General features: G+C 39.6%; 1 protein-coding gene across 1 annotated transcript in view; it reads left to right on the forward strand.

The window, feature by feature from the left end:
• The window catches only part of ADAM23 (ADAM metallopeptidase domain 23), an 82,721-nt gene extending 59,449 nt beyond the window's left edge, over nt 1-23,272 (forward strand). Inside the window, 4 exon segments of the mRNA XM_075153445.1 lie at nt 101-269; nt 5,861-5,972; nt 22,236-22,280; nt 22,283-23,272. Of these exon segments, the coding sequence (XP_075009546.1) occupies nt 101-269; nt 5,861-5,972; nt 22,236-22,280; nt 22,283-22,386 (430 nt within the window). The 3' untranslated portion in view covers nt 22,387-23,272.
• The last annotated feature ends 3,334 nt before the right edge of the window (nt 23,273-26,606 follow it).

Consider the following 26,606-nt stretch of genomic DNA (forward strand, 5'->3'; position numbering starts at 1 on the left):
AGAAGGGTATGAGGCTTTTAGTATCTACACTAACATGTTTAATATTTTCAAAATACTCCAGTCATAATACTAATAGTATCTTAAAACTTATTTCTTCTAGTGGCGCTCATGTTCTTTTAGATGATGATACAGATTTAGGTTATGTGGAGGATGGAGCTCCATGTGGACCTCACATGATGTGTCTGGACAAAAAGTGCCTGCCAATTCAGTCTTTGAACATAAGCAGCTGTCCGATAGGTTCTAATGGAAAAGTCTGTTCCGGTCATGGGGTGAGTCTGTACTGGGAGTTAGCACCTAAGCTTCTCCACCTATCTCTGCTATATCTGATCTTAATGTACCCTGTGGAGTTCTCTACCTGAAAGTGTTCCTAAAACCTGTTGATCTGAAAACACAAATGTTAGGGGAAGACTGCCATTCTGTGAAGCATAGATAAAATTTTAGAAAGCAAAGTTGTCAAATTAGTTCTGCCATTATAGTGTTGTTTTCATTGCTAGCAAGAAAGAGCTTTGACATCAGTTATTGTAAAGACTTCTGTAATGTACTACCCATATTTCAAGCTACTTGCCATCTTCAGTTAAACTTTTTCACGCATACTAACACTTTTATAAAGTTGGTCTTGTGTTCGTGGAGTTATACCTCATGACTTAAATAATTAAAATTCTAAACTGTTGGACCTCAATAGAGATGATACGTTCTTCTTGAACAGATGCAAAGGGCAGCCAAACCCCCTCAGATACAAGAGCAGCCCCCAGGGAGCGTGAGCAACCCGGTGCGTGGCGGGCAAACAGGGCGTGGCGCATTAGAAGGGTGTGGCGCGGCAGTTCGCACAGGCAGAGTGTGTGGGGAAGGCGAGCGGGCAGGGCGCAGCCCCCCTCCAGGCTCTAGAGGCTAGCTCAACTCGTGGTCATCGCCCTCCTAGAAGAGGTTTCCACTTGGCCGAACGCCATCGCCAGAAGGAATGTGGCGACCCAGGCGGAGCCCCCACAGAAACATACATCTGTCCAGGCCTCCGGCTGCAGGGAGTGCCTGAGCCTGTCCCTTGTACGGGAGGGCAGCAGAGGCAACGCCTGTGTGCGCTGTGACCAGGTGGATGATCTGCTCAGCCTGGTGGCAGAGCTGAAAGAGGAGGTGGAGAGGCTAAGAAGTATCAGGGAGTGCGAGAGGGAGATAGATTGGTGGAGCCGCACCCTACCATCCCTGAGGCAAGGGCAGCAGATGGAGGCTCCAAAGGAGAAGCAGAGGATCCCCTGCCCTCTTGCCACCAGGCAGAAGGAGGGGACCTAGGAGACGGGGGGGAATGGACACAGGTCCCTGCTTGGGGCGCCAGGCGAATCCCCACCCGGCCTCCCTCACCTCAACCTTCCCAGTTGCCCTTACAGAACAGATACGGGGCTCTGGAACTTGAGGGCCAGACAAATGAGGATGTAGATGAAGGCCCATCCAGGGGGTTGCCCAGGGTGAGTCAGTCAGCCCCACGCATTACGACTGCCACCACTAAGAAAAAGAGGAGGGTAATTGTCATAGGTGATTCCCTTCTGAGGGGGATGGAGGGCCCAATACGCCGGCCAGACCCATCCCACAGGGAAGTCTGCTGCCTCCCTGAGGCCCGGGTTAAGGACATCACTAGGAAACTCCCTAGTCTGGTACAGGCCTCTGATTACTACCTACTATTGGTTATACAGGCTGGCAGTGAGGAGGTTGCAGGGAGAAGTCCCGAAGCGATCAAAAGGGACTTCAGGGCACTGGGGCGATTGGTGGAAGGATCAGGAGCACAGGTGGTGTTTTCCTCAATTCCTTCGGTGGCAGGGAAGAATACCGAAGAGAACAGCAAAACACACCGGATCAACACGTGGCTTAGGGGCTGGTGCCATCGGCGGAATTTTAGCTTCTTTGATTATGGGGAGGTTTATACAGCACTGGGCCTGCTGGCGACAGATGGAGTTCAGCTGTCTCACAGGGGGAGGAGGATTCTCGCGTATGAGTTGGCGGGGCTCATCGAGAGGGCTTTAAACTAGGTTTGAAGGGGGAAGGGGATAAAACCCTTCACTAGAGAAGAGCCTAGGGGTGGCACACCAATGTCGGGGGAGAAAACGGCAGCCCAGCTCAAGTGCATCTACACCGATGCACGCAGCATGGGTGGCAAACAGGAGGAGCTGGAAGCCATTGCGCAGCGGGGTAGCTATGACTTAGTCGCCATGACGGAAATGTGCTGATAGAATTCTTGATACTTGGTGAAGTAAGGAGCAGGGCCAGCAAGACCGCTACCATGGACTTCCGGAGGGCGGACTTTGGCCTGCTCAGGACACTGGTGGAGAGAGTCCCTTGGGAGACAGTCCTGAAGGGCTGGACATTCTTCAAGAAGGAAGTCTTAAAGGCGCAGGAGCAGGCTGTCCCCATGTGCCATAAGAAGAACGGTCGGGGAAGATGACCGGCCTGGCTGAACGGGGAGCTCTTGCTGGGACTCAGGAAAAAAAGGAGAATTTATCACTCAAGAAGAGTACAGGGATCTCGTTAGGTCATGCAGAGAGGAAATTAGAAAGGCAAAAGCCCAGCTAGAACGCAATCTGGCCACTGTTGTAAGAGACAACAAAAAATGTTTTTACAAATATATTAATGACAAAAAGAGAGCCAAGGAGAATCTCCATCCTTTATTGGATGCGGGGGGGAACATTGCCACCGAGGACAAGGATAAGGCTGAGGTACTTAACGCTTTCTTTGCCTCAGTCTTTAATAGTCAGAGCAGTTATCCTCAGGCTGCTCAGCCCCCTGAGCTGGAAGACAGGGACGGTGAGCCGGATAAACCCCCCATAATCCAAGAGGAAGCAGTTAACGACCTGCTATGCCACCTGGACGCTCACAAGTCTATGGGGCCGGATGGGATCCACCCGAGGGTACTGAGGGAGCTGGCGGAGGAGCTTGCCAAGCCACTCTCCATCATTTACCAGCAGTCCTGGTTAATGGGGGAGGTCCCGGACAACTGGAGGCTTGCCAATGTGACGCCCACCTACAAGAAGGGCCAGAAGGAGGATCCGGGGAACTATAGGCCGGTCAGCCTGACCTCGGTGCCGGGGAAGATTATGGAGCAGTTCGTCTTGAGGGCGCTCACAAGCCATGTCTGGGACAACCAGGGGATCAGGCCCAGTCAGCACGGGTTCATGGAAGGCAGGTCCTGCTTGACCAACCTGATCTCCTTCTATGACCAGGTGACCCACCTAGTGGATGAGGGAAAGGCTGTAGATGTGGTCTACCTGGACTTCAGTAAAGCCTTTGACACTGTCTCCCACAGCACTCTCCTAGAGAAGCTGGCGGCTCACGGCTTAGACAGGTACACTCTTCGCTGGGTAAAAAACTGGCCGGACTGCCGAGCCCAGAGAGTTGTGGTCAACGGAGTTAAATCCAGTTGGCGGCCGGTCACGAGCGGTGTTCCCCAGGGCTCAGTTTTGGGGCCGGTCCTGTTCAATATCTTTATCAACGATCTGGATGAGGGGATCGAGTGCTCCCTCAGTAAGTCTGCAGATGACACCAAGCTGGGTGGGAGTGTTGATCTGCTCGAGGGTAGGAAGGCTCTGCAGAGGGACCTGGACAGGCTGGATCGATGAGCCGAGGCCAACTGTATGAGACTCAACAAGGCCAAGTGCCAGGTCCTGCACTTGGGTCACAACAACCCCATGCAACGCTACAGGCTTGGGGAAGAGCGGCTGCAAAGCTGCCCAGAGGAAGAGGACCTGGGGTGCTGGTTGACAGCCGGCTGAACATGAGCTGGCAGTGTGCCCAGGTGGCCAAGAAGGCCAACGGCATCCTGGCCTGTATCAGAAGTAGTGTGGCCAGCAGGACTAGGGAGGTGATCGTGCCCCTGTACTCGGCACTGGTGAGGCCACACCTCAAATACTGTGTTCAGTTTTGGGCCCCTCACTACAAGAAGGACATGGAGGTGCTGGAGCGTGTCCAGAGAAGGGCAACGAAGCTGGTGAAGGGTCTGGAGCACAAGTCTTATGAGGAGCGGCTGAGGGAACTGGGGTTGTTTAGCCTGGAGAAGAGGAGGCTGAGGGGAGACCTTATCGCGCTCTACAACTATCTGGAAGGAGGTTGTAGCGAGGTGGGTGTTGGTCTCTTCTCCCAAGTAACAAGCGATAGGACAAGAGGAAATGGCCTCAAGTTGTGCCAAGGGAAGTTTAGATTGGACATTAGGAGAAATTTCTTTACTGAAGGAGTGGTCAGGCCTTGGAACAGGCTGCCCAGGGAAGTGGTTGAGTCACCATCCCTGGAAGTATTTAAAGGACGTGTAGATGAGGCGCTTAGGGACGTGGTGTAGTGGGTATGGTGGTGTTGAGTTGATGGTTGGACTCGATGTTCTTAGAGGTCTTTTCCAACCTTTATGATTCTATGTATCGTTTTACATTCAGGGACATTATATTTTGTTATTCTACCCATAAGACCATTTGTCTAAGATGTTAGGTATGTTTTGATGAACAGATTCATTGTTCCATGTCTTAACTGATCCTCATAAAGTATTGATGAGACCTTTCCACTGTGGGATTCAGTGGACAGATACTTGCCTAAGGGGCTAGAATTTATACAATACTGTATACCTCTTTATACAAGAGGTTTTTTTTTCGTCTTGTTATGTTATAATTGAAGATGAATTTGAGTGCTTCAAAGAAGAGGATTAGGTTCAAAATCAAGAAGAAAAATTTTAGAACTGGAAAGTAAAGGATCTAGGAGATCTAGAAATCGTCTTGGGACTTTTGGAGAGTGGCATGAGCGGTGAGAGAACTATGTTACCTTTTTTTGTTTTGCTTTGGATGATTCCGATTCATAATTTTAAAAGAACACTTCAGTTGATCAAACCTGCCAGAAGATGTATTTATCTTCAGCTTCCTAGATAAGAGTCTTCAGTGAATACTTTAAGAAGCAGAGCGAGATAAAAGTTAAATTAAAAAAATCACATGTACTACTTACTTGCATTCATTAGCGTGTAGGTTATTTTCTGGGTTTTTTCGACTTTATGTTCCAGTGTCCAAAAGATATTATTAGCTGATGCCTAATGATTGACTTCATTTTAGTCCCATAATCAAAACTTCATTCTTTTTTTGTGTCTGTTTCTCATGCCATGCTTTTTCCATAATAACCTCTTCTAGCAATACATTCCATGAGTTCCGTTCTTTTTCATATGGAAAGTTTATAGCTATTAACTCTCACTATTGATTTGATATTTTAGGTTTTATCGGTTGGATAGGATTTGCTATATCTGATAGATGTACTGCCAATTTTAGTGAGTCCTAAGTCCTTTTTTAGGGGTCATTCAACTAAATACAGACTTAGGAAGAACTATTTCCTCTCTTTCTAGAAGATAAGCAGGCACTCTTCATTGCTGCTTAGAAAAAAATGACGACAAAACCAATGAAAAACTTAATATGTTTTTTTACATGGGAGCAAGCTGTAAATGACGGGTTGTAAAGCATGACCACGTCTTGAACTTTTTAAATGCAAATGCTTGTATTCCTTCTGGACATCCAGGCTCAGTCTAGATCGTTGGTTAATGAAGATCTAATTAGTCTAGATAGGGTTTTTTTGGATGAGAGTTTCTGTTGTTTTTTACATCCTATGCAGGTGTGTAGTGCAAGTGATGATGGAACCATTGGGAACACTTCTGCTTTTCCTAGCATCTGAGTGTATTTAGAGGGTTAAAGCAAACTTTCAGGTTATTGATGTATTATAATAATTCTAAACGCTCAGTGCTATTGTTACAATATATAAATGGATAAGTTTTATGTTGTAAATTAAATACCTAATGACATGTTAAATAAACTTAATAAAATGTAGTTAGAAACCAACTGCTGTCATTTTTTTTCTTTTCCAGGTTTGTAGTAATGAAGCCACTTGCATTTGTAATTTCTCCTGGGCTGGGACAGACTGCAGTATTGATGATCCTATCAGAGATACTGGTAGCAAGAAGGATGAAGGACCTAAGGGTTTGTGTGATTTCAGTTTTGATGTTCTTTCAGATATTTATGTAATTTTTCTGTTGATACATGGTAGCTGAATTAGCATATAGAAAGTGAATAATATTTTGCCGTCCTGCTTAGATCCAGACAGTAAAATTCTGCTTCGTGTAGATGAAGTGGTCTTTCTGCTTTGAGAATTGATGAAACTTTTGTTTTTCTAACCTAAGCTTGGGGAAGATTTCAATAGGTAATGGTATGTACTTTCTGTTTTTTCCTTCGTCCCTTATTCTCTACTTTTTACGATCATTTTCTTTGTGATTGGAATCTGACTAAGTGTAGTTCTTATTATTTACATGATAATTGAGTATTTACGTTTTACTAGAGATTTCCAGTTCCCTTAGTTGTTCTCAGCTAATTCAGAGACCTGTGGCATAAAAAAAGGGAAAAGTGGAATGTCTCTGGTGAAAAAAGCTTTGATTCTTTGAAATCAGATTTCAATGGGAGGAAAAAGAAATAAATTAAGATTTTAAGGACTTATATTATTCTTACAACTATTATTGCTTAGTCTTATGTATTTAGTAGGTATTTCAACTGCATATGAAGTATAAATACAAAGAGGAGCTATTGAGGAAATAATTAATAAAAAAAGTTTTTCGAAGAGGAAGAAAAGCACTTGAGATTCTCTCTGACTTCCCTGCCAAAGAATGTCTTTGGATTGTGCTGTCTAATTTTTTTATGTCTTTCCTGACATCAGCACATTGTCCAACATTAGACTATATTTATCCAGTGTTACGCATTTACAGATAAACTTCCCAATAAATGAGAAACCCAAACAAAATTTTTCTGCTATGTCCCAGTTCCAGGTGGTTCTGTCCCTTACATGAGACTGATCGAAAGATAGTCGTTTAAAAATTTAGTCCTTAGAGCTCAGACTAATTGATTACTCTTTAAAATATAGGTTTCAAGGGAGGACAGGATTTTAGTATGTCCCTCCAGAATGGCTCTACTTCTGTCTTGTGTACCTTATTCTTTTGCCCCTTAGCAGAACGGTTCCAGTAGACCTTTACCAAGAACTGTTGAAGAGATCGTCTTAAAACAAGTTACCGCTGTGAAGGAGGCTCTCTAGAACAGTCCAGATTTGTATTAGGGAATCTGTGCAGGTGCTTCCTGAACTCCTAACCCCCCCTACTGTTCAGTGTAGATCTGCCTGGTTTGTACCCTGTCTTTCAAAGCTACTTGTCATTCCATTTCCCATAAAAACCTTCCCAACTGTGGAACGCTGCTTACAGAGTCTTAAAAAAAATAGTGGAGAACAGCACTATAAAGCTGGTTACTTCTCTTTGTGTGTGGATGAGGAGAGCAGTATTTACAGTTGTGACACTGCGAGTACATGAATTTTATTTTGCTTATTTCCAAATCCTGTAGGTAAGAAATAATTCCCTCCTCAGTAAAAAGGTCTATAGGAAAGGCAACACAGAAGGTATACTTATCTTGGTTAGATTTTTGTAATTCAAATTAACTCACCGAATTCAGAATGGAAATACCTTTATGCAAATTAATATATCAATGCTGAAATATTCTGGGAAGCAGTCTTAAATGAATAGTATCTGCATAGATTTCTGCCAGTAGGTACAGACATAAAGTTTAGACTGCATTTTTCAATGGAGTCCTCTGCAAAAAGGCAGAATATGTTTTTGTACAAGGCGGCTCAATGATTTCAAAAGATGGATTATTTTTATGTATGTTGTTACAATAATTTATTGATGTTGAAGCACCTAGAAATGAATTTAGGAGCCTGAACACTGACAACTACTGTAATCTCTTTTGATGTGCTAACAGATGAATTCCTTTGTGAGAAGATGTCACAAGAATACAGTAGTAGTTTTCTGTATTGTAAAGATCCAACGTACTAAAGTAGTTTTCATTAAGTTTTTTCCCGTTATTACAAGTACTTCCTAAATCATATGCTAGTTTACAAGTCCAAGACAGAAACCAAATACTTGGTTATCCTTAGCCCTAAATTTGAGTTTTGTTACATTTCAGAAACAAAACACTCATGATGTGAAAATTCACCTAATAGATTTAAGATTTTTCACACCATAAAGCCAGGCATTTTTCTTACTACAATTAGAGCATGTATAGCTAGGAAGTATTGCTATTTATTTATGTATTGTTATGATAATTGACAATTGACTGCTACTCCTGCTGCACTTTTCAGACCTTTCCATCATCCATGAATTGCTTTTGGCTCCATACTGCATTTCAGGATTTAAAGAATTAGTGGTCTTTAATTATGTTGGTATTAATACATGAGTCCTGAATTACTCTAAACTCGGCAACCTACTGTATCCTGTACTAGCAGACCTACACAGCATGCTAGCAGTTTTGGGAAGACAAAAAGTCCTTGCTGTTAGTTTTTGGCTACTGCAGAAACTTTGAATTACTTTAGAATGTTGGCTAGTAGTTTTGAAATCAGTAGGACTCCATATGCACACAAGATTCTTCCTTTGCAATTTCATTTGCAGAATTAGGCCTTTGTTTGACTAGTGGAATAGTGTTTGTTTGTTTTTTTAATACAAAACTTATGTCTCAAGTGTGTGTGTGTGTGTGTTTGCGTATATTTATAAAACAGGAAAAAATTTTGAAACCATTTCAAAACAGACTTTATTCAGCATGAAGACTGTAAAGTTTTTGTCCCTTGGAAAAGTTCCCATTAGACAGGGAATTCAGCTGCTTGTTTGTGGTCTATTATGACTCAGTGAATCTATCAAGCTTTTAATCTTTAACATAGGAAATGTATAGATGTTTTTTCTCAAAAGAGTTCCCTTAAAAAATGAAAAATAAGACCTCAATGTCTTAAGAGAGACTATCTGAACATACTGAAATTTCCAGGGTGTTACCTGAAGCACATTTTTAGGGTAGGTTTTTCGTTTTACATGGTGTTATCTGTCTTTAGGTCTTATTGATAAATAGAGAGTCCTATTGATAAATGCAGTAACAAAGGAAAATATTACTAAGTAGTAAAGGAATGAATTAAAAAGTTGGGTTTTTTTCTTTTCCTGTGATGGAACTGTTTCCAAACAAACAGTTTTCATTTGCTTAGTTACATTATGGATACAGTAAGTTTCTGGTGATTAAAAGGAATATTTCTTATAGGTGATTTATTTACATTTTGGCTGTTTTAAATAAGCAGTAGGTTGAGGATGTTCCCTTTTTAAGTAAATAATAGAATCACAAGCTAAAAGGAAGTCGTACATTTGGAGGAAAAGTTCTTATTGAAATATTTGCAAGCATTCAAAGAAAACCAACTGTAGCTCATTTCAGAACTTTTAAAGCTACAGTATTTGGTAAATAAAGGTTTGTTAGGAGGTTTGAATTGTTTATCCAATGATGGATTATAGCGTAAAATATTTCTTTGAGGAGTTATTTCATGTTTTCATTTCAGACATATCTGTGATCATTTCCTTAAAAAATCTTCCCTTTTCCCTCCACACAGTGAGCATGGCCACTAACAGGCTAATAGGTGCAGTGGCAGGGACCATTCTGGCCTTGGGGGTGATTTTTGGAGGCACAGGGTGGGGAATAGAGTAAGCACTTTTCTTAGTTTGAGTTTTATGTTTGGTGCCTAGTGTGTGAGGTAACCGTATGCACCCGAGCCCTCTGTGTATTACCCCATTAGCTTTGTCATGTGGTGACCGTATTTGTCATGTGATTTGACTGTGTCTGTGTCATGTGGTTTGCTCATGCAGTGTTGAACCTTCTCCTGTCTGGGATAATGTGGGGCATAAAACGTGAATTTTTACATTGTCACAGTAAAATTAAATGTCTAAATGTTTCCATTACACCAAATTATAAAAATAATGGGGGAAAAAATGGAAGTTTGTGATTATTTTGCAAAATAGACTGAGTAACGTGGACTATTTTATAAAATGCAGAAATTGTTTATTACAATTGATGGGGCTTTCAGTCTAATAATAGGTCACACGATCTAGCTAGGAAGATGAAAGCTGATGATAATAGTATAGGCAGCTAGTTTTACAGTAAAGCTTCTGAATATTCCGTTGCTAGGATTCTGTTACCTCAAGGCAGTAGAATGCTGAAGTGTAGAATTCATATATAAAGACTATGTATGAGCAATTTTTATTGTCTTTTCATAGTTTTAGGAAACTGGAATCGTGTTAGCCCACTACCTCAATTTTAACAGTGGCTATGATTTTTTTATATATATGTGTGTGTATATATGTATATATACACATATAAAAATGCCCATATAAGAAGTCTTCTTCATTCTGCATTCACTGTGCAAACTACAGAATAAATTGCTGTTATTCTGCTGTTCTGAGATTTCCAACTTCACTGTGTTTCTAATACTATATATTACCTCTGTTGTGTGACAGTGCCATCTCTCTGAAGGGGGGGAATCATAACAAGACAGTTTGGATTTCTAATCAGGCTGTGTGAAGAAGCATTCATATACAGTTCTAATTAAGGCTGCATAGGCAGTCTTCTGGTAGGCAGCATTTTGTGTGTCTGAGTTCGCAGCCCTAGATACAACGTTTTTGGCTTTTGCTGAACTGGACTGTTACATGAAACTTATCTTAGATTCTCAAAAGAGTAGAGACCTTTGCACTCACAAAGAACAACTAGTAGAAAAACAAATAGAAGGAAGAAGGTAGTAGATCGTCTGCTTGAGAAAGATCACATCTGTGTTATACTGGTGACTTTTACAGCTGTTTGCTAAAAATGAAGACTGTGAAGATTGTAGAATTTTGCGACCGAGATTCTGCAACAGAATATTTACATACAGGTTGAGGACCTTTTGCCTGTTGCTTACATTCTGCCTTGTACCCATTTGTTTTTATCTTCCCTTACCTGCTGTCTCAATCCACTGAGCTCTGACCAACGTTCCTGACCATTTGTTCTAGCTCCTGTATCCTTCTGCTCTAATTCCAGCTTTTCTTCATCTTTCCTCTCCTTTTATCAGTCACTACTTGACTCATTCTTCTTTCTGTTTCTATTGATTATTCTTTCCTGGATCCCGTCCGTCTTTTCTCTGTCCTCTGGTTCCTTCAGATACAAATGTACATTCAAGACAAGCCGTTCCTACTTTTTGTTGCTTGGTTTAAGGAAAGCACATGGGGAACACAAATACCCTCTCTGTTCCTAATGCCCTTCAGGCCCTGGTGCCTGTTACCATCAATGGCTGCAGGGGAGGTTGTGTTCATCACAACCTGATGCCTGTCCTTCTTCCTCCTTCCTCACCACTTCACTTGCAAATTGCAAACTTTTCTTCAAAGTGCTGAAATAACTTTAGTTTCTTAATGCTTGATGAATTTATTTTAGTAATCATGGGGGACAAAATGGTGGAGTAGTTTTTTTCCAAATTTAATCCTAAAATGGATATTTAGCTTTGATAACTTAAACCAGAGGATTTGGCTGGCAAAGTGACAGGCCAGAAAAGAAAACATCAAACCACCACAGTGTGTTGTTACCTGCAGGACAATCTGCAGTAAACTTGCCTCTTCTACAACTAGCAGTGTTTCAAAGCAATGGCAATGTATATTAATTCTTGTAGAATCTGTCTGATGATGATGAAAATTTAGAGAATAGTCTGAAGTCCACTGAAATTAAAGGTGTTAAAGGTGTGTTCTGTTTTAATACCTTCAGTAGGATTTGTATCGGGGTCCTAGAAGATGTCTAGAGATGATATGATAGCCATGCCAAAGCAGATAGCGCCTTGCAGGAAAGGGTGGTGTGCCAGGCGGTTACGGTGCAGTTAGTTGCAGGAGCTTCCTCCTGATAAATCCGTGTCTGCAGGTTATAGCAGTAGTATGGCGGAAGGAACACGTATACCAGAAGTGTTGCATCTTGTGATAGTCTGGATGGAAAATGACCCCACAATATGGTGGTTGTTAAAACCTTCCTCTTACTTTCGGTTTGCATGTCAAGCATCTGGGTCCAGTGACTGGAGAGGCTTATTTAGCTGAAACATGTTGATTTATACTTTTCTTCATAAATGTCACTAACTAAAACGACTGATGAAAATGGGCTTCATACTGGTAGCAAAATTCTGGTTTATTAATAATACAATTTCCTTGATAATGCTTAATAAAACATAAGGCATACATCCTTAAGGTAAGGTATGACATGTAAAAGTAGTCCCATTGTAAGTACTTTTATGTGCAGAGTCTGTTATGGTCTTAAAATGGCTTACCAATAATCCTCTTAAATCTCTGTATTTTGAAACTGGAATTCATTAATTGGAGGACTCCGTTCTGGTAAACAAGTGGTTGCTGTTTAGTAATCATAAGTATTCCACCAGCTTTGTTTTTGTATTGAAGTCAGAAATGAGATCATAGTCTTGTTGATTATCAGTGAAATTTTACCTTGAACATAGCCTTTTCAGTTTCTTTACTAGGAAAAATAGCTGTTTCTCTGCGTTCATAGGAACTGCCACTCCCAGCATACTGTGAAACAGTTTTTAAATTATTCCAGAGGAATGGACATGCCTTTATCCACAACCATCTATCACTTACTCTGCTCTTAGGCTCTCTCTAGCAGATAGCCTAATTCTCACAGGCATTTGATTTTCGGCAGGGGGTTGTGTTAAAAGTGAACATCACTTCTTTAGTCACTGACACTTGATATAAAATTGGGTCAGATCCAAAAACTGTTTTTATCAGGATCCATTTATTATTTAACATAATTTTAGTAACTTTATTAACTGAACCTAATTGTTTTGTATATTATCCTTTTCTGTTTAATTTTTGGTTGAATTCTTCCATATTTATACTAAATAAAACCGATATTGAATTTCTGTATTAAAATAACAAACTGCTGTTTGTTGAATGGATGTGCACTATGAAATATTTTCCATCCCCCTGCACCCTGAACATTTAACCAGGGAACACAGTAAGAAGAGGGATGTAGAAAAGTGGCCATTTGGTACTTCCTTATCTAAGTCATGACTATATTACTATCAGTTAATCATTGTACCTCTTTTGTGGGAAGATAGTATTCTATGGCTAGAAAGAAATCAGCTTTAGAATTTTTCAAGGCTTCTAAAATTTATTACAGAGAAGTTACTTGCTGTGTTTTCAGTCTTTTGTTGTGTGCAATCATTTGATAAAATTCAGAGTAAGCCATAGATCTGAGTCAGATGTAGTAGTTCGTTAGGCTGCTGTTGAAAGCAAGCCTTAATTGGGAATATAATGTCTGTGGAATGGCATTCATTTACCCTCCACACCATGCTCACTCCTGTTGATTTGAGCCAGGTGTGACTTTAAAGGTAAGTCCAAATAAGATATGTTCTTCCAAATTGTGAAGAATTACCTTTTAATTATCGTTGTCAGATTTGTGCACTGCTTATATCTGTAAAGCTTACTATATTTTTTTTCAGTCCAAGTCTTTTATTAATATTCCTGAATACTCTTTGTGTAGGAATTGCAGGAAGCAATTTTTAAACCTTTGTTTTCTTTTAGCTAATCTGATCTCCAAAAGCACTGATATGGGAAACATGTAATGGTGCAATGAAGTTAGGTCACTGCAGTAAATTTTAAAACTTGGGGCAGGTACTTACTGTAGTGTCTGGGACTAGGCAGAAGGTTTTGTGATACCGACCTAACAGCTTAAAACTTTCAGTTGTTGCAGCTGCCCTTGCTCTTTCCTTTGCTAATCTCTGGCTGCTCCTTTTTCTTCCTTTGTTAGCTGTCTGACAGTTTTCCAAACTCAGTTTCAGAACATTTAAAATAGGAAAATTTCAATTGCTTGGTTTGGGGAGACTGGGATAGGAGGTAAGAACTGTTTTTGAAGGCTATTCCTGGATATGTAAATGTTTAAACAAAAAATGTGCAATATGCTGCAGAAGAACTGTTGGGTTTGTTTCATTTTGCCTTGAGTTCAGATGCAATTAGCTTTACATCAAAGACTGCTCAATAGAAAATTTTTGTACAGAGCAATTAAAATGTTACTCAAGCCTATTGTCAGTTTTCTTCCACCCTGTGTAAATAGAGCATTTAAGAGTCAATTTTGAATATCTTATTTAGGTGTTCTCTTCAGAAAATTGCACAAACTTATTTTGTGCTGCTTCTTTTTGTTGCTCGTTTTTCCTGCTCCACCCTTCCCCACTTTGTTGTTAAGTAGCTTCTTGAGGATGTTGAAGAGATGCTTTGATGTTTGGAAAGCTTAATGGGAATACAGCTTTTATTTCAACTTTTGTTCCTTATCATATAATCCTTTGCTTTTGTCAAACAATGGTTTGTAAATTTAGCATTAACGTAACTGTAGGGAGTTTGGACTCTGATTAGCAAGTGCTGCTAGATGCTCTCACCTCAAATTAAAATATCTACCACCTTTCAGGATATCATGAAAAAAGTTAGGCTTTTTGATATTTTTTTTTTCCTCTTCTCATTTTCTGTAGTCATAAAACATACAGCATTCATACTTTTTCCTTTAAGTTAAGGAATTATTCACAAATATCTTAGTGTCCTCAGCTGACAGTTCATTCACTAGATAATGAAGTCAGTCACAATGGAATTTACTGTCTAACACTAGATTTTTATCTATGCTAGAAGTCAGCATAGAACAATGCAGAGACCAACAGCTTTGTTCATTCTTACTGTTAAAGAAAAGTAAGTTGGGCTTGCTGAAATTGTCTGGAGACATCGCCTTGTGTGCTGTCTGTATTCCTTGAACTGTTTGACTACCCTTCAGTTGCTTCACTTAATGTGAATAAAGTGGTTGGTTCTTATATCTGTCTTACCATAATCCTTTATCACAGGTCCTAGTGCAACCAATCTTATAATAGGCTCCATCGCTGGTGCCATCCTGGTAGCAGCTATTGTCCTTGGGGGGACAGGATGGGGCTTTAAGTAAGCAATGCCGCATGTCTTCTCTTCAGTGGCTATGGCATTTCTATTTCTTGCTTACATCACTAAATTTTGAGTTCCTGCTACAAGATTTCTAAGGTAACTTCACCCCCCGCCCCCCAAACTATAACAAACTGCTTTAAAGAGAAAGATTTACGCATGCACTGAACAAGAGGAGGAAATGGATTTGAAACTAGCAGATGTCATCAGGGTGCAAAGTTGAAGAACAATAAAAGAATGAATTTAACTGTCATGAGTTCACCCTAACACTTAGGGAACAAGGTCTTTTTTTCACCTCCAATTAGTAGCGTTGTTCTCAGAAGTTGACGACAGTGGTTAAAAACCTCGAAACATACTGGTCTTGAGGAATATTTATTTTGAATGCAGTAGTCCTTTCAAAACCGATAAACTTTTTTATAATTAAAGACTTCATGTGTAAATGGTAAGTGGTGGCAGTAGCTGAGTAGTTTTCAGTAACAAATGTGTTGACAAAGTTGACTCGGACATACCAGAGCAAACTTTTGTTTGTGGTTACTGATTTTTTTTTATTATCAATTCACAATTTTTTTAAAAAAAAATGGGTTTAGAGAGAACATTTTGAAATCTTGAACTGTCTCCTGAAAGATGAAAACATTTCTCACCCAATTGTAGTTCAATGTGTTTTATAACTATGAAGAGCAACATACTACTCATTCTGCTTGTGACTGTTAAAGCAGAGAGAGAATCTTGTACACAGGTATTTAGTTCTTGCCTTTTTTTGTAGTGTCAAGTGTACCTACATGCATGGTCCATATTTGGTAAAAGGATCTACAGTTAGAATCAATGTTTATAACCTTACAAATCACGGACGTGTTAAGCACAAGAGCAAGTAATTTCTCATGGTATTCAAGTTGCTATTTCTTTCCAATAACATGAACCAAGATTAAGCCATGATGCAACAATAAGCCATAATTCCTCAATCAGGTTTCTATAATAATTCAAAGAATATTTTATATGGCCTATATTCATATTCCATGTCTGAGTTGAGGAGGGGAAAAAATTATTCCCTAATTGATTAAGGCGGCTATCAAAGTAGAAGATAGTCATCAGGTCATATTTATCTGTTAATTCACTTTCAAAGGTCACCTGAAAATGTTTGTTTATTTCTGGTTTAGACTGTTATATTTTCATAGTGTCAGGTGACCTTAATTGCACATGCATATAGAAGCGAAATATTGCTAAATCTCTTTCAGCCCTGCTGAAAACAGACTTTGCTCTTTCTTCTGGATAAGGCAATTACTCCTTCCTGTTGCACTGGCTGCTGCTGTCGGTGTTTTCAGAAAGAGCCAGCACCTGCCGCATTCATTTTCCTCTAAATGCTTGTTCTGAGGGAAGTAACGCTCCCTGCGCTTCCCCTTGACACTGGCAAGAGCTGCAGAGCTGCATGCATCGGCTGTGGGAGTCAGTGCTCCTCATTTGCTTTAGTAAGAAAAGATTAAATACAAAATGTATCAAAACATCCGTCTTTAAGCATGGGTGTATGATCTTCATGAGCCTTTTTAATTCCTGCTGATAGACTTCCCTTGAGCTGCTGTATTTTTTTTTCTTACAGCTTCTTCTCAGTTAAATAAATTAAATCCACTTATTTGTACAATAAATACCCCTAGGTCAGCCTCCAGTATTTAGAAGTTACTAAAGGGCAGCTCTAAACAACGTAGTTTTAGTTCAATCCTCTATCTTTTGCATTGTGTCTCATATGGCTGAGATTTGTATTTCCCATCTTTCTAAACAGTAAAATAATTTAGTATTTATGCATTTTTATTTGTTATGTTGTTTCATCAAATCTATGTTCAAAGGCAGAAATTCAAATGAGGCGCATATTTTAGAATATGCAGTGACAGACGTGGATTCACATGTGGTGTTAACACGAGAAGGAACTGGGATTCTTTTCATTTGATGGATTGAAAGATTTCTGCTATGTAAAGGCCTAGTCTGGGAATAATGGTTTTTTACAGACTCTCTGTAATAATTGGACATATTCTGTAGCATTAACTAATACAAGTACATGTACATTTTTTTTCTACTGTATCCTAGTAGATGCAGAATTATAGGAGAGTGTTGTCTTTTAACCTAAATAAAGCATTTAAACAATACATAAAGGTTTCAGTTAGTTGCAGAACTGAGGGTGGTTTTTCCCCCCCCACATTTCACTGCAGTTAGCTTTTTAAATAATACAGCCAAATTTTCTGCAAGGCTTGCATTAACATTTCTGTTAAAATTTTTGATTTATTGAGAACAACAATGCATGCACATTTAAAGTGATAACATTAGAAACATTGATATTGCAAGTTCCCATGGGAATTAACCAAGCTAGATTTTGTTGGAAAAAATAAACATCAGATTATACTTTTGGACCAGTTTTCTGTTATCAGAGACACGTCTGTTACTTAGCAATTCATATACTTTCCAGACGCACGAGTAGTCATCCCTAAATGATACATTCGTGTTGCAGAAGGTAATTTGTTGAAAACACAGTACGTCATTAAAATATAAAAACTTTAGGTGGTTTCTTCCTCTTAATGTTTTTAAGCTGTCCTGTGCTGTAACAACCTTTGCTCTTTTACATCAGTGCTGCAGCACCTGCTAGCAGCTGTGCGAGCTGTGCGAGCAGTCCGGCTGCTGACTGGGGGGCCTACGCTCACAAACTTGCATGAACACAGATCTTTAGAAGAATTTCTCCCCATCTGAAACAATACAGTATTTAATTGTTTTTTTATTTCTTCTTTGTGTTCCACATGTCTCAAACTACTCTCACAAGTGATCAGCTTTGCATCCTGGTGTCATTCGTTTGCCCAAACGTAGAAGCTTGTTGTCCCTGTAGAGATCTGTATTGGAAGCGTCTCTTGAAGCTCTTATTCTCAAAAGAGCAAGATACAAATGTTTTTTTCTGTAGCAGAACCTCAAATACACTGGCCTGGCCTAGCTCACAGCTTGAAGTGCATGTTTCTTCTGGGGGTCAGAGGGGAACTGAAAAGGCTTTTCAGCTTGTATGCAAGAGGGCTAGCACATGTAGACCCTCGATACTTTGCTTCAGATGTATCTGGAGGGACAGATGAGGATAACAAAGAGGATCTTAACTTTTCCTTTTTAAGTGATATGTTTAGTCTCTGCAAATATGAGAGAAGGTAGCTAATGCTTTACAAACTGGGAGATGTGATTTCTGTTTCGCAGGTTATCAGATGTTCATATGAACATACGGTACTGTGGTGTCAAGTCCATATCAAACGTAAGCTGCAACTAAGCAAACTTTGTTCATGAACTGAGGTGGTGGGGGGTGAGGGTTGGAGGTGAAGTATAAAAGAAGGCTTGATGCAAGTTTGGAGAAACAAAGTAAAAAAAAAAAAAAACAAACAACAACTTCCAGTTTCAAGAACGAATCCTAGGTTAATTTTTCTAATCGAGTTAATGGGTGGGTAGAATAGGAAAGAAATAAGTTAACTGACCATTTTAGGGGGTATAGAGCCTCATTACACATTTTGGGTGGCTTAGAGCTAGAGGCTGTGGGTGGAAACCTTGTTAAGACGTAGATTTTACTTCAGTTGAGCCTTGCACAGTATTTTTAAAGGTGTTGGTGTTTAGACTGCAGTAAGGGAGTCCTACATATTTCTACCTGAACTCTGCTGGGTAATGTACAGAAGTACGGCATTTGTGAAATGTAAAGTTCATTTAGCAAGTCTGTGCAAGATTTCAATATATAGTGTTTAATATAGGACCATTACAAGAAGGACATTTTTACCATTAGAGTAGTAGTTCTGTGCATTGGCTGCAATCGCAGTCTCAGGGGCCTGTGCTCACTTTTTTCCCTAGCATATATTCACTTACCTTTGCAAAGCTACTGCAGTAATATAAGCCAATTAAATGCTTTTGTTACTGACTTTAACAGTATTAAAGCAATTTTTGGTAATAAAGCAACACTGCTAAGAGGCAATGCTAGTAAAAGTGATGTGGAAATGCATATGAAAAGCTGCTTCTCATCACATCAGAACGCAGAAGTGGCTGACAGGGAAGAGTTGATTGTAGGCGCAATGCTATTTCCAGCAATTGTTCCTTAGCTGAAGAGCTGCAGGGTTTTCTGTACTTTTAATGGAAGATTAATGGATGGATCAAAGACTTACCCAGTCCTTACAGGTGCCAAGTTTTTAACTGGCCTGTGCAGATGCGTTTAGACCCCAAAAGATTCTGCAAGATAAGGCAGTGGAATGCTAATGGCGACTTTGTGAGGAAAGAGGTTTCGGTCCTTTACTAGCATTTCCGTAAAGCATGGATCGTGGACCTAAATACAGCCATCATGACACAAACATCAGCATTAGAGTCAAACGTGAGATATTTTCTCACTTTTTTCCAAAATATTAGAATATAGTCCCTCATTTTGTTAATTTCAATCTGTCTTGTAGCAAAGGGTCATTTATTTAATCTCTTCTTCAGGATTTGAACTATGCTTTAGGAATGCCTGTGAAAACATTAGCTATTTGAAGTGGTTAAAATACTGGTTTTGGATAAATCTTTAAATACTTAAAGCTTTGTATTTTTAAATACTTAAAGCTTTGTATTTATGTGATCACAAAGGCACAGATTTGGAAGTAATATACTGCGTAACCACATTCCTAATTAGTTGCCAAAAAAATGCAGAGGATTGCAGCAAGGTATTTCTTACATACATCCAGCCTTTTTTGAAACTAGTTTTCTTTTCTGAAATATTTTTCATTTGTAAAGATGACCACGTTACAGAGGCAGTGATGTGCTGTACTTTTTTGATTCAGAATCACCTATAATTTTGTTTTTGTTAGAGACACTTTTTCTGGCTGGATTATAGACTGAAAAGCTGACTCTCATTATTTAAAGAGGCATTAAATTATTAACTGCAAAAAGAAGTTGATATTCTAAGACCTTCCACATAAAACAACAAAGAACTAGGAAACAGCATCATTCTCCTACGTGTCCTTCCACAGAGGACTCTTCTGCCCTCTGCCTTATCGTTTTACTGAAGCATACTGAAAGGAACCTTGTACTTCTATAATACATAGCTATAAAGAGGTGCAGAGATCCAGGACCCAATCCTCACCTAGTTTCCTATCTTTTTATTGTAATTTTCTTGGGGAAGAGAGAGACTTGTTCTATTTGCCGATTTAAGTAAGAGTACTGCCTTCATTTTAGTATTAAAATGGTTGGTAATTTGGGATGAAGTTGTTAAAGCAGGTCAGGGAATCAGAACAGAGTTCCGATTCCTGCAGGGTAACACCTGGCTGCCTACCTCTGTGAAGCGCTACCATCGCAGCAGAGAGATGTGGCTTTGTACATGTGCACTGTTCCCTTATTGACACTGTACCTGACGTTCCATATTTCAGACGCTATTTCAGGCTTTTATGTTAAATAGTCCCTTAGTTCTTCACATATTTCTTTCTCATACAACGCTGTTAGCAGAATACCCTAAGTGAAGGCAGGCAGTGGTTTGGTTAGTATCTTATTCCTTGAAGTGTGTATTTCTGCCAGATAAAACTAGGAAATGAGTAAATGTATGGTTTGGACAGATCACAGAATGCATGGCAAGGACACAGCAGACTTTGCCTGTTGCCCCATAGCCTGGGTGCTGGCTGAGCTGTCGTACAACTGAACGCTCCTTACTGGAATGCTACGCTGGTGGAGATCAGGTTAGAAAAGATTTGAAAGGATGAAAGTCAAGAGAGTTTTGTTACAAGAGTAGTACTGAGAAGCTAGCATAGCATCTGTCCTCTGTACCTTGTTCTAAGACTTATAAAATCCATTTCTTTAATTAAAATAAGCTCCAGTAACAGAATGTAATTCAGTGTATGTTTTAATGACTTGTCCTCTTCAAACTGGAAGCGAACTGCAATGTGGTACTTTCCCTAGAGTAGGAGGACAAGTTACATCATCTAGATTTTTTTACATGCACTGATGATTTGTTTTAAGGGGTAGTGCTCATGGGTAGTGTTTGAATTCAAGTATGCTAGACAGTATTTAAAGGGGGGGCGGCAGAAGGGGAAGAGAAGCAGGCATGTCCTTTCCCTATTGAAACTGACAGGTCAAGCAGATGCAAAGCAGGTTTTAACTTACATTTAACCAAATTATGTTATATTCATACTTCCTATCATGCAGTTCTGCAAGTTGGCCTGAAAAAATAAATTTGCTCATCTCAAATTTACCTGTAGTACAGAGAAGGATGGATTGAGATACTGAAGTAATGTCAGCCTAATTCAAAAGGAGCATTAATACAGTACTCCTACAGGGGAAATGATTGAAAGATGAATATAGTGAATATAGCAATTCTTAAGCATTCACCTCGCAAAAATGTAGGCACTGGTACCCAAGGAAAAAAAAACAAAACAAAACAAAGGAAGCCCAAGAATTACCAGTCTCTGGAAGTCTTCTCAAAAAGAAGTTGCCTTTGCATACATCCATTAGTCTCTTCGACCACCCCGCAAAGCTTGCGTATAGAATATTTTTAAATATCGTAGCAGTGGTAGTAGCTAGCAGGGCTGCAGAAAATAGAAAATCCTGGGGCTGGTATGTAGCTTTAGGGAATTTATGAATTCCTGTTCTGTATTTTTTGCATGTCAGTTTGGTGGCGGTAGTGGTGCATATGCCCAACGTTAAAACTAAATGCATGAGCCCCTTGCTTGATGCCCCACATAAAGCCAGATACTGGGGAGGGTGCACCCAATTTTTTGTTGTCGCTTCCTAATGTCTTGCTGTTTGAGATAGGATATCAGTATCGCAGGAGACTGGATATCACTGACCAGCTTGCTATCCACTGTTAACATTAAATTCTAATCACACAAATTACAAAACTGTCCAGTCTCCTTCGAATGCAATGTCTTTGCTATATTTTGCACCTTACTAAGAGTCACAGCAGTTATGGTCAATAGTGTGGTAAGAGCTCACAGAGGCACTCACTTTTTCATCGCACTGAAATACGTAAACTAAATTCTGGTATTCTGGTACAGCCAGAGATGAGCACTTGCTCTGAGAACTCAAGTCTCAGCGTGCTTACGTATTTCCAGTACTGGCATTTCTGACTCATTCCCTTTAGGTACATGCATGCGTTCTTGGCCTAGTGGACACACGTTACTGTGGGCTGAGGGTTTCTACAAATTTAGAGCACCACTTCAAGTACTACAGAAATAATTGAATTCTGTAATGCCAGCACGATTTTTAAACTGCATAAGGAAATCAATACTTGATACTCTGCTACAGAAAGTGCACAACCAAATTCCTTCAATTGTTACCCCTTGGAAAAGTCACTTGTTAAACGGTCTCAGTGTGAGCCTTTTACTTTACTATGACCTTGGCAATGGCTTTGTTCCTGTTATATTTAACTAATGTCTTGCATTTTCTCTTTTCATCTCCTTTTGATGCAACCTGGAAGAAATGTCAAAAAACGAAGGTTCGACCCAAGTCAACAAGGCCCTATCTAAGAAAGGCGATTCAAAAAGCTGCTTCTTGCACTACTGGATTTGGGGTACGATGTCTCTGCTGCAGCTGCACAGGAACTAAATCAGCAAGAACATGAGAAATAGTAACTATAAACACAATGTTGGGATGTTAGGATTTGAGGTGGTGGAAGACTGTCCTTTTTGGAGATAAGTTCGAAATACTTCCTCCATTCACCTTTTTCTTGTTAAAATTAACTAAGTGTTGCAAGCAAACTGTTTCAAAATCAGGTGGCTTTTTTCCCTTTCCTCAAACAAAGGAGGAGACACACAGACTAAGTGCAATAAGAGAACTGTTCCAAAACAACAAAATAGCAGAAGATTTTTTTCCCAGCCTGCTGGCACTCCAACTTCACTTGAGTTCGCATGACTTCCTTTTTCTTATCAAACTCCAGTGGCATGAGGAGCTAATTTTGAAAGGGTAACCTGCATGGCTCACCAACAACCAAGCTAGCAAGCTGACCCCAAGCAGAATCTGCAGCCCAATAAATACGAACCACTGGGAAGCCGATACCAGGCTCTGGTAGCTTTTCCAGCCACGCAGTGCATTCTGCCGCTGGACTTCAGAGTTCCCTGCTCTGCGAGCTCGCTGTCCACCTTCTTTTGGTCTCCTGGGCCAGGAGTCTGTTTGGGTGTGGAAGCTATCGAGGGATGGATGTAATTCTTCCAAGAAGGAAAAAGTGTAAATATGGAAATAAGATTTTGACGTATCATTTTCACAGATTATATATAAATATATATATATGAGAGAAAAGGATTTCCATATGAAAAGGTTCTATTCTTTATGTAAATCTATTTTTGATGTTGGGTTTTTTTGCTCCCCTTTTTTTCTGTAGCATGTTGTACAGCGGATGTTCTGGGCTTGCTCAAAAAAGGCAGATAATAGCATGCAGATGCAGGGAGTTCTGACACCAAACAGATGTGATCTAAAGTTTGTATGCTTGAAACCAAAAACAATTAAAATGTATAAATGCATATCTATGTATTGACTATAAGTCTGGATTACTTTTTTCTCGCTGTTAAACAGATTTTCTGTAATATAATGTAAGATAAGTGACACCCCCTCAAACTAATCACAGAAGTGCCAAGCTTTTTTTTTTTTAAAAAAAAAAAAACCTATAGCTACTTTTTTTCCTGTCTAGATCCTGTGAAATAAAAACTTAAATAAGCCTTAAAATACTCACAAAATGTTAAAAGCTTGGAACGAGTTGTTCTTTTCTTGCCTTCTGGCCACCCACCCAAACCAGCTTGCAAAGGTGACGGACACCTCTAACTCACTCCCTGTATCTCTTTGATGCATCTCAGTCTTCAAAGTATAATGCAAAATTAATACTTTGACCCTTAGCTACCGATAGCTAGTTACCATCACAAAGTGTGCAAAATGCCGTGTAATTTCAGGGGGTTGTGTGTTGTAATTCCTGTTAGGTACACCTTGTGTACAAACACAGGTTTTTGCAGAGAAGTGCCGGCAGCAGTACAGTGCCCTAGCAACCAAGCCTGGCTGTGCCTGGCTTGAGAAAGGAATGAAGATGTCTAGTTTAGGCCTCCCTGAAGGTGCAGGGCTGTACGGTCTGGCTCATCCTTTTCATCTTGATTTAAAGCTTCGGCAACTCAGTTTATGTAAGTGAAGTGACCTGAAAATTTCACTGCTGCATCTGATAATCAGAATTTAAAGCTTTTGTAATTTTGGATTTAATTTAAAGGTTGGATATTAGTAACAACGGAAGTCCAGTTACTTACTCCATCTTTGTTCAGTGGAAATTCATTTCCTGAGTTAGCTTTAAGAGCCAAAACATTAAGAAAATGCTGCAGATTTCCTGTGACTTAAATCTCGTTTCAATTCTATTTCTTATTATGATGTGTTCAATCCAACAGTCTCACAAGAGACCTGCAATATATTGTTTTGGTTTACAGTTATTATTAAATGTTTTTTAAACAGCTTTAACATAATCACATTAACACTTGCTACGTTATGAGTTAAAGGTGCTGCACACAGGTGGTCAACATTGATATATATAATATAAGTCTTATTCTGAAAAATTCCTGCCTGGCTTCAAGCAGAATGAAGTTAGTGACAATACTTTTACGGCAAACCAAAAATACTTGCAACTGTATTATTGTCCTGTAAAGTACTTTGCTTGGGAACATAATCCCCAACTTTGTTAGGGGTCTGCTTCCAAAGCAGGTGTAACCCCCAACAGAAACACTAGTGGTTACCAAAAATTAAAATAAGTAAAATCAACTAGATATACATAAACTGCCTGTGGAATAAACCTTTGAGAAGCATTTCACAAACAACATTGTTAGTGTGTGATGTGATGTTTTTAAATCAGACCACAGTGGTCCCCAGTTGCTATGTACATATGTTCAGTGCTGGAGTAACGTTTTTATTTACACCAGCAGTTTCATAGGAATTACGATTTCTTGCCTGAGTTTATGCTCCACTCATCAGCCCTTGCGTGGATGTGGAAGAACACATTTGCTTTCTGCCCTGTGTGTGCACAGCGCAAGTGACAACACAGCTTGGAGTAGGTACACGCTGAAGTGCTTTCTGTGGTGGTAGACAATTAAAAAACTGGTTTTGGTAGGTGTTTATTTTCTGCATCCCGCCTTTGCTATGCTCTGGGAAGTACATATCTATTTAGTGTTGATTTGTTCCTCACAAAGCATCATCAAAAGACGACCTGGTCAGCACTGCCTCCATTTCATCCACTATACATTTGCTCCATTAATTATCTACTCATCTGGACAAGAAGCTGTGTAACTGTAGAGCTCGTTCCAGTTTGCTGCATGATCTCACTGATTTGATCTGATCCTCCTAAAAGAGAAGGCTACTAGGCAAATGGCAGCTGTACAGGTGCACGTTGAAAGAAACAGATTACTTAAGGCTGGAGTTTAACCAATTTTTCTTTACTATGCAAAGATGGGTATTGCACAAACAAATTTAAGACAAATGTCTGAGGAAATGCCATAGAATACTTGAAGTTATGTTTTAAGCCTAATCAGTCATGTTTTCTATTCATTATTGCTTCCACTGTTACTCTTCCTTTTAAAAATGATTTGTAATTATTTTTTTAAGTGCACAACTTGATGTTATAAATCAGTTTTTGTTCAAAGTTAATACTCATTCATATCTTGTTGACTGCTAATGAATGGAAATTCAATAGTCCTTGTTCTGCATCTTAACAAGATGAGTATTAAAAACGTCATGAACGTGGAATGGAGTAGTTTTTAATTTTCAATCATTTTTTCCTTATTTATTCTCTCCATTTTATTTAATTTTTGTGTTCAAGATATCACCACCTTCATAGCAGTGGAAATTGGCTAGAGTTTTCTTTTCTGGAAGATCTCTCAACCTGTCCCATCTCGCAGCGAGGTTCTGTCTGTGAGGGGACATTGCACGCAGGCTTTCTGACGCGCATGGGACCAGCGCCTCAGCACCCCGGGAGGTGCAGGAGGAGGGTTGCTGGGCTTGCCTCAGTCCCGTCTGCTGGGTTCACTGGGTTGAACGAGGCCTGTATGCATTAGTTAGTGAGGGAAGCCTTTTGCTGTTCAGACATCTGAATCATATAATTACAAAAAGTCTAAAATGATGTAATTATTTAAAAAATATTTTGAAGGCCTCATAATAACCAAATAATATGGTCATCATTTTAATGGATTACTGAATAAAACTCAGTGAAGCCAGCCTGGGAAAACTAAATGCATGACACAGTTACCAAATAACTATGGATACTTTTTTGCTTCTCCAGCTCCACACAGGGAAACAAAATACACTTTTGTCTTAGTATCTCCCAAGGTTATGTATGAAAGCATGTTTCTCATTTAGGACTATAGAGTCAGGGAGCACTGTCTTAATGGATCCACTATCATCCACCTATTTCCTGTCATTTGAATATAGGAGGATTTATCTGTAAACTCAATATGAACATGCAACCTTTTGGCTATAATTGCAATAGACAGTCATTCCTGAAAGAGGAGTTAAGCCTTTTGCAGTGTATGAATACAAAAGCAATACACAGAGATGCATATCTGCTTTTGATTCTACAAGAAAAATTAATAAAATTGTTTTTGAAAACTTTCACAATTACAGCACAAAATACTGAAGAGTGAGCTTGCTGGGCACTTAAGAATAAAACCAACACAACACAACAGCAAGTTGTGTTGTACAAACCCGAAAACCCCTCTTTTGTTCCAAATGCACTTACTACAGATTCCTACCCACAAGAGCTGAAAAATTAATTTAATGTGAATCATCCATCAGAAATACATTAGAGACTGTTTAAGTGCCCTCAGAAAGCTTGAAG

This window comes from Calonectris borealis, chromosome 6, assembly GCF_964195595.1.
Source record: "Calonectris borealis chromosome 6, bCalBor7.hap1.2, whole genome shotgun sequence".
Classification (NCBI taxonomy): domain Eukaryota; kingdom Metazoa; phylum Chordata; class Aves; order Procellariiformes; family Procellariidae; genus Calonectris; species Calonectris borealis.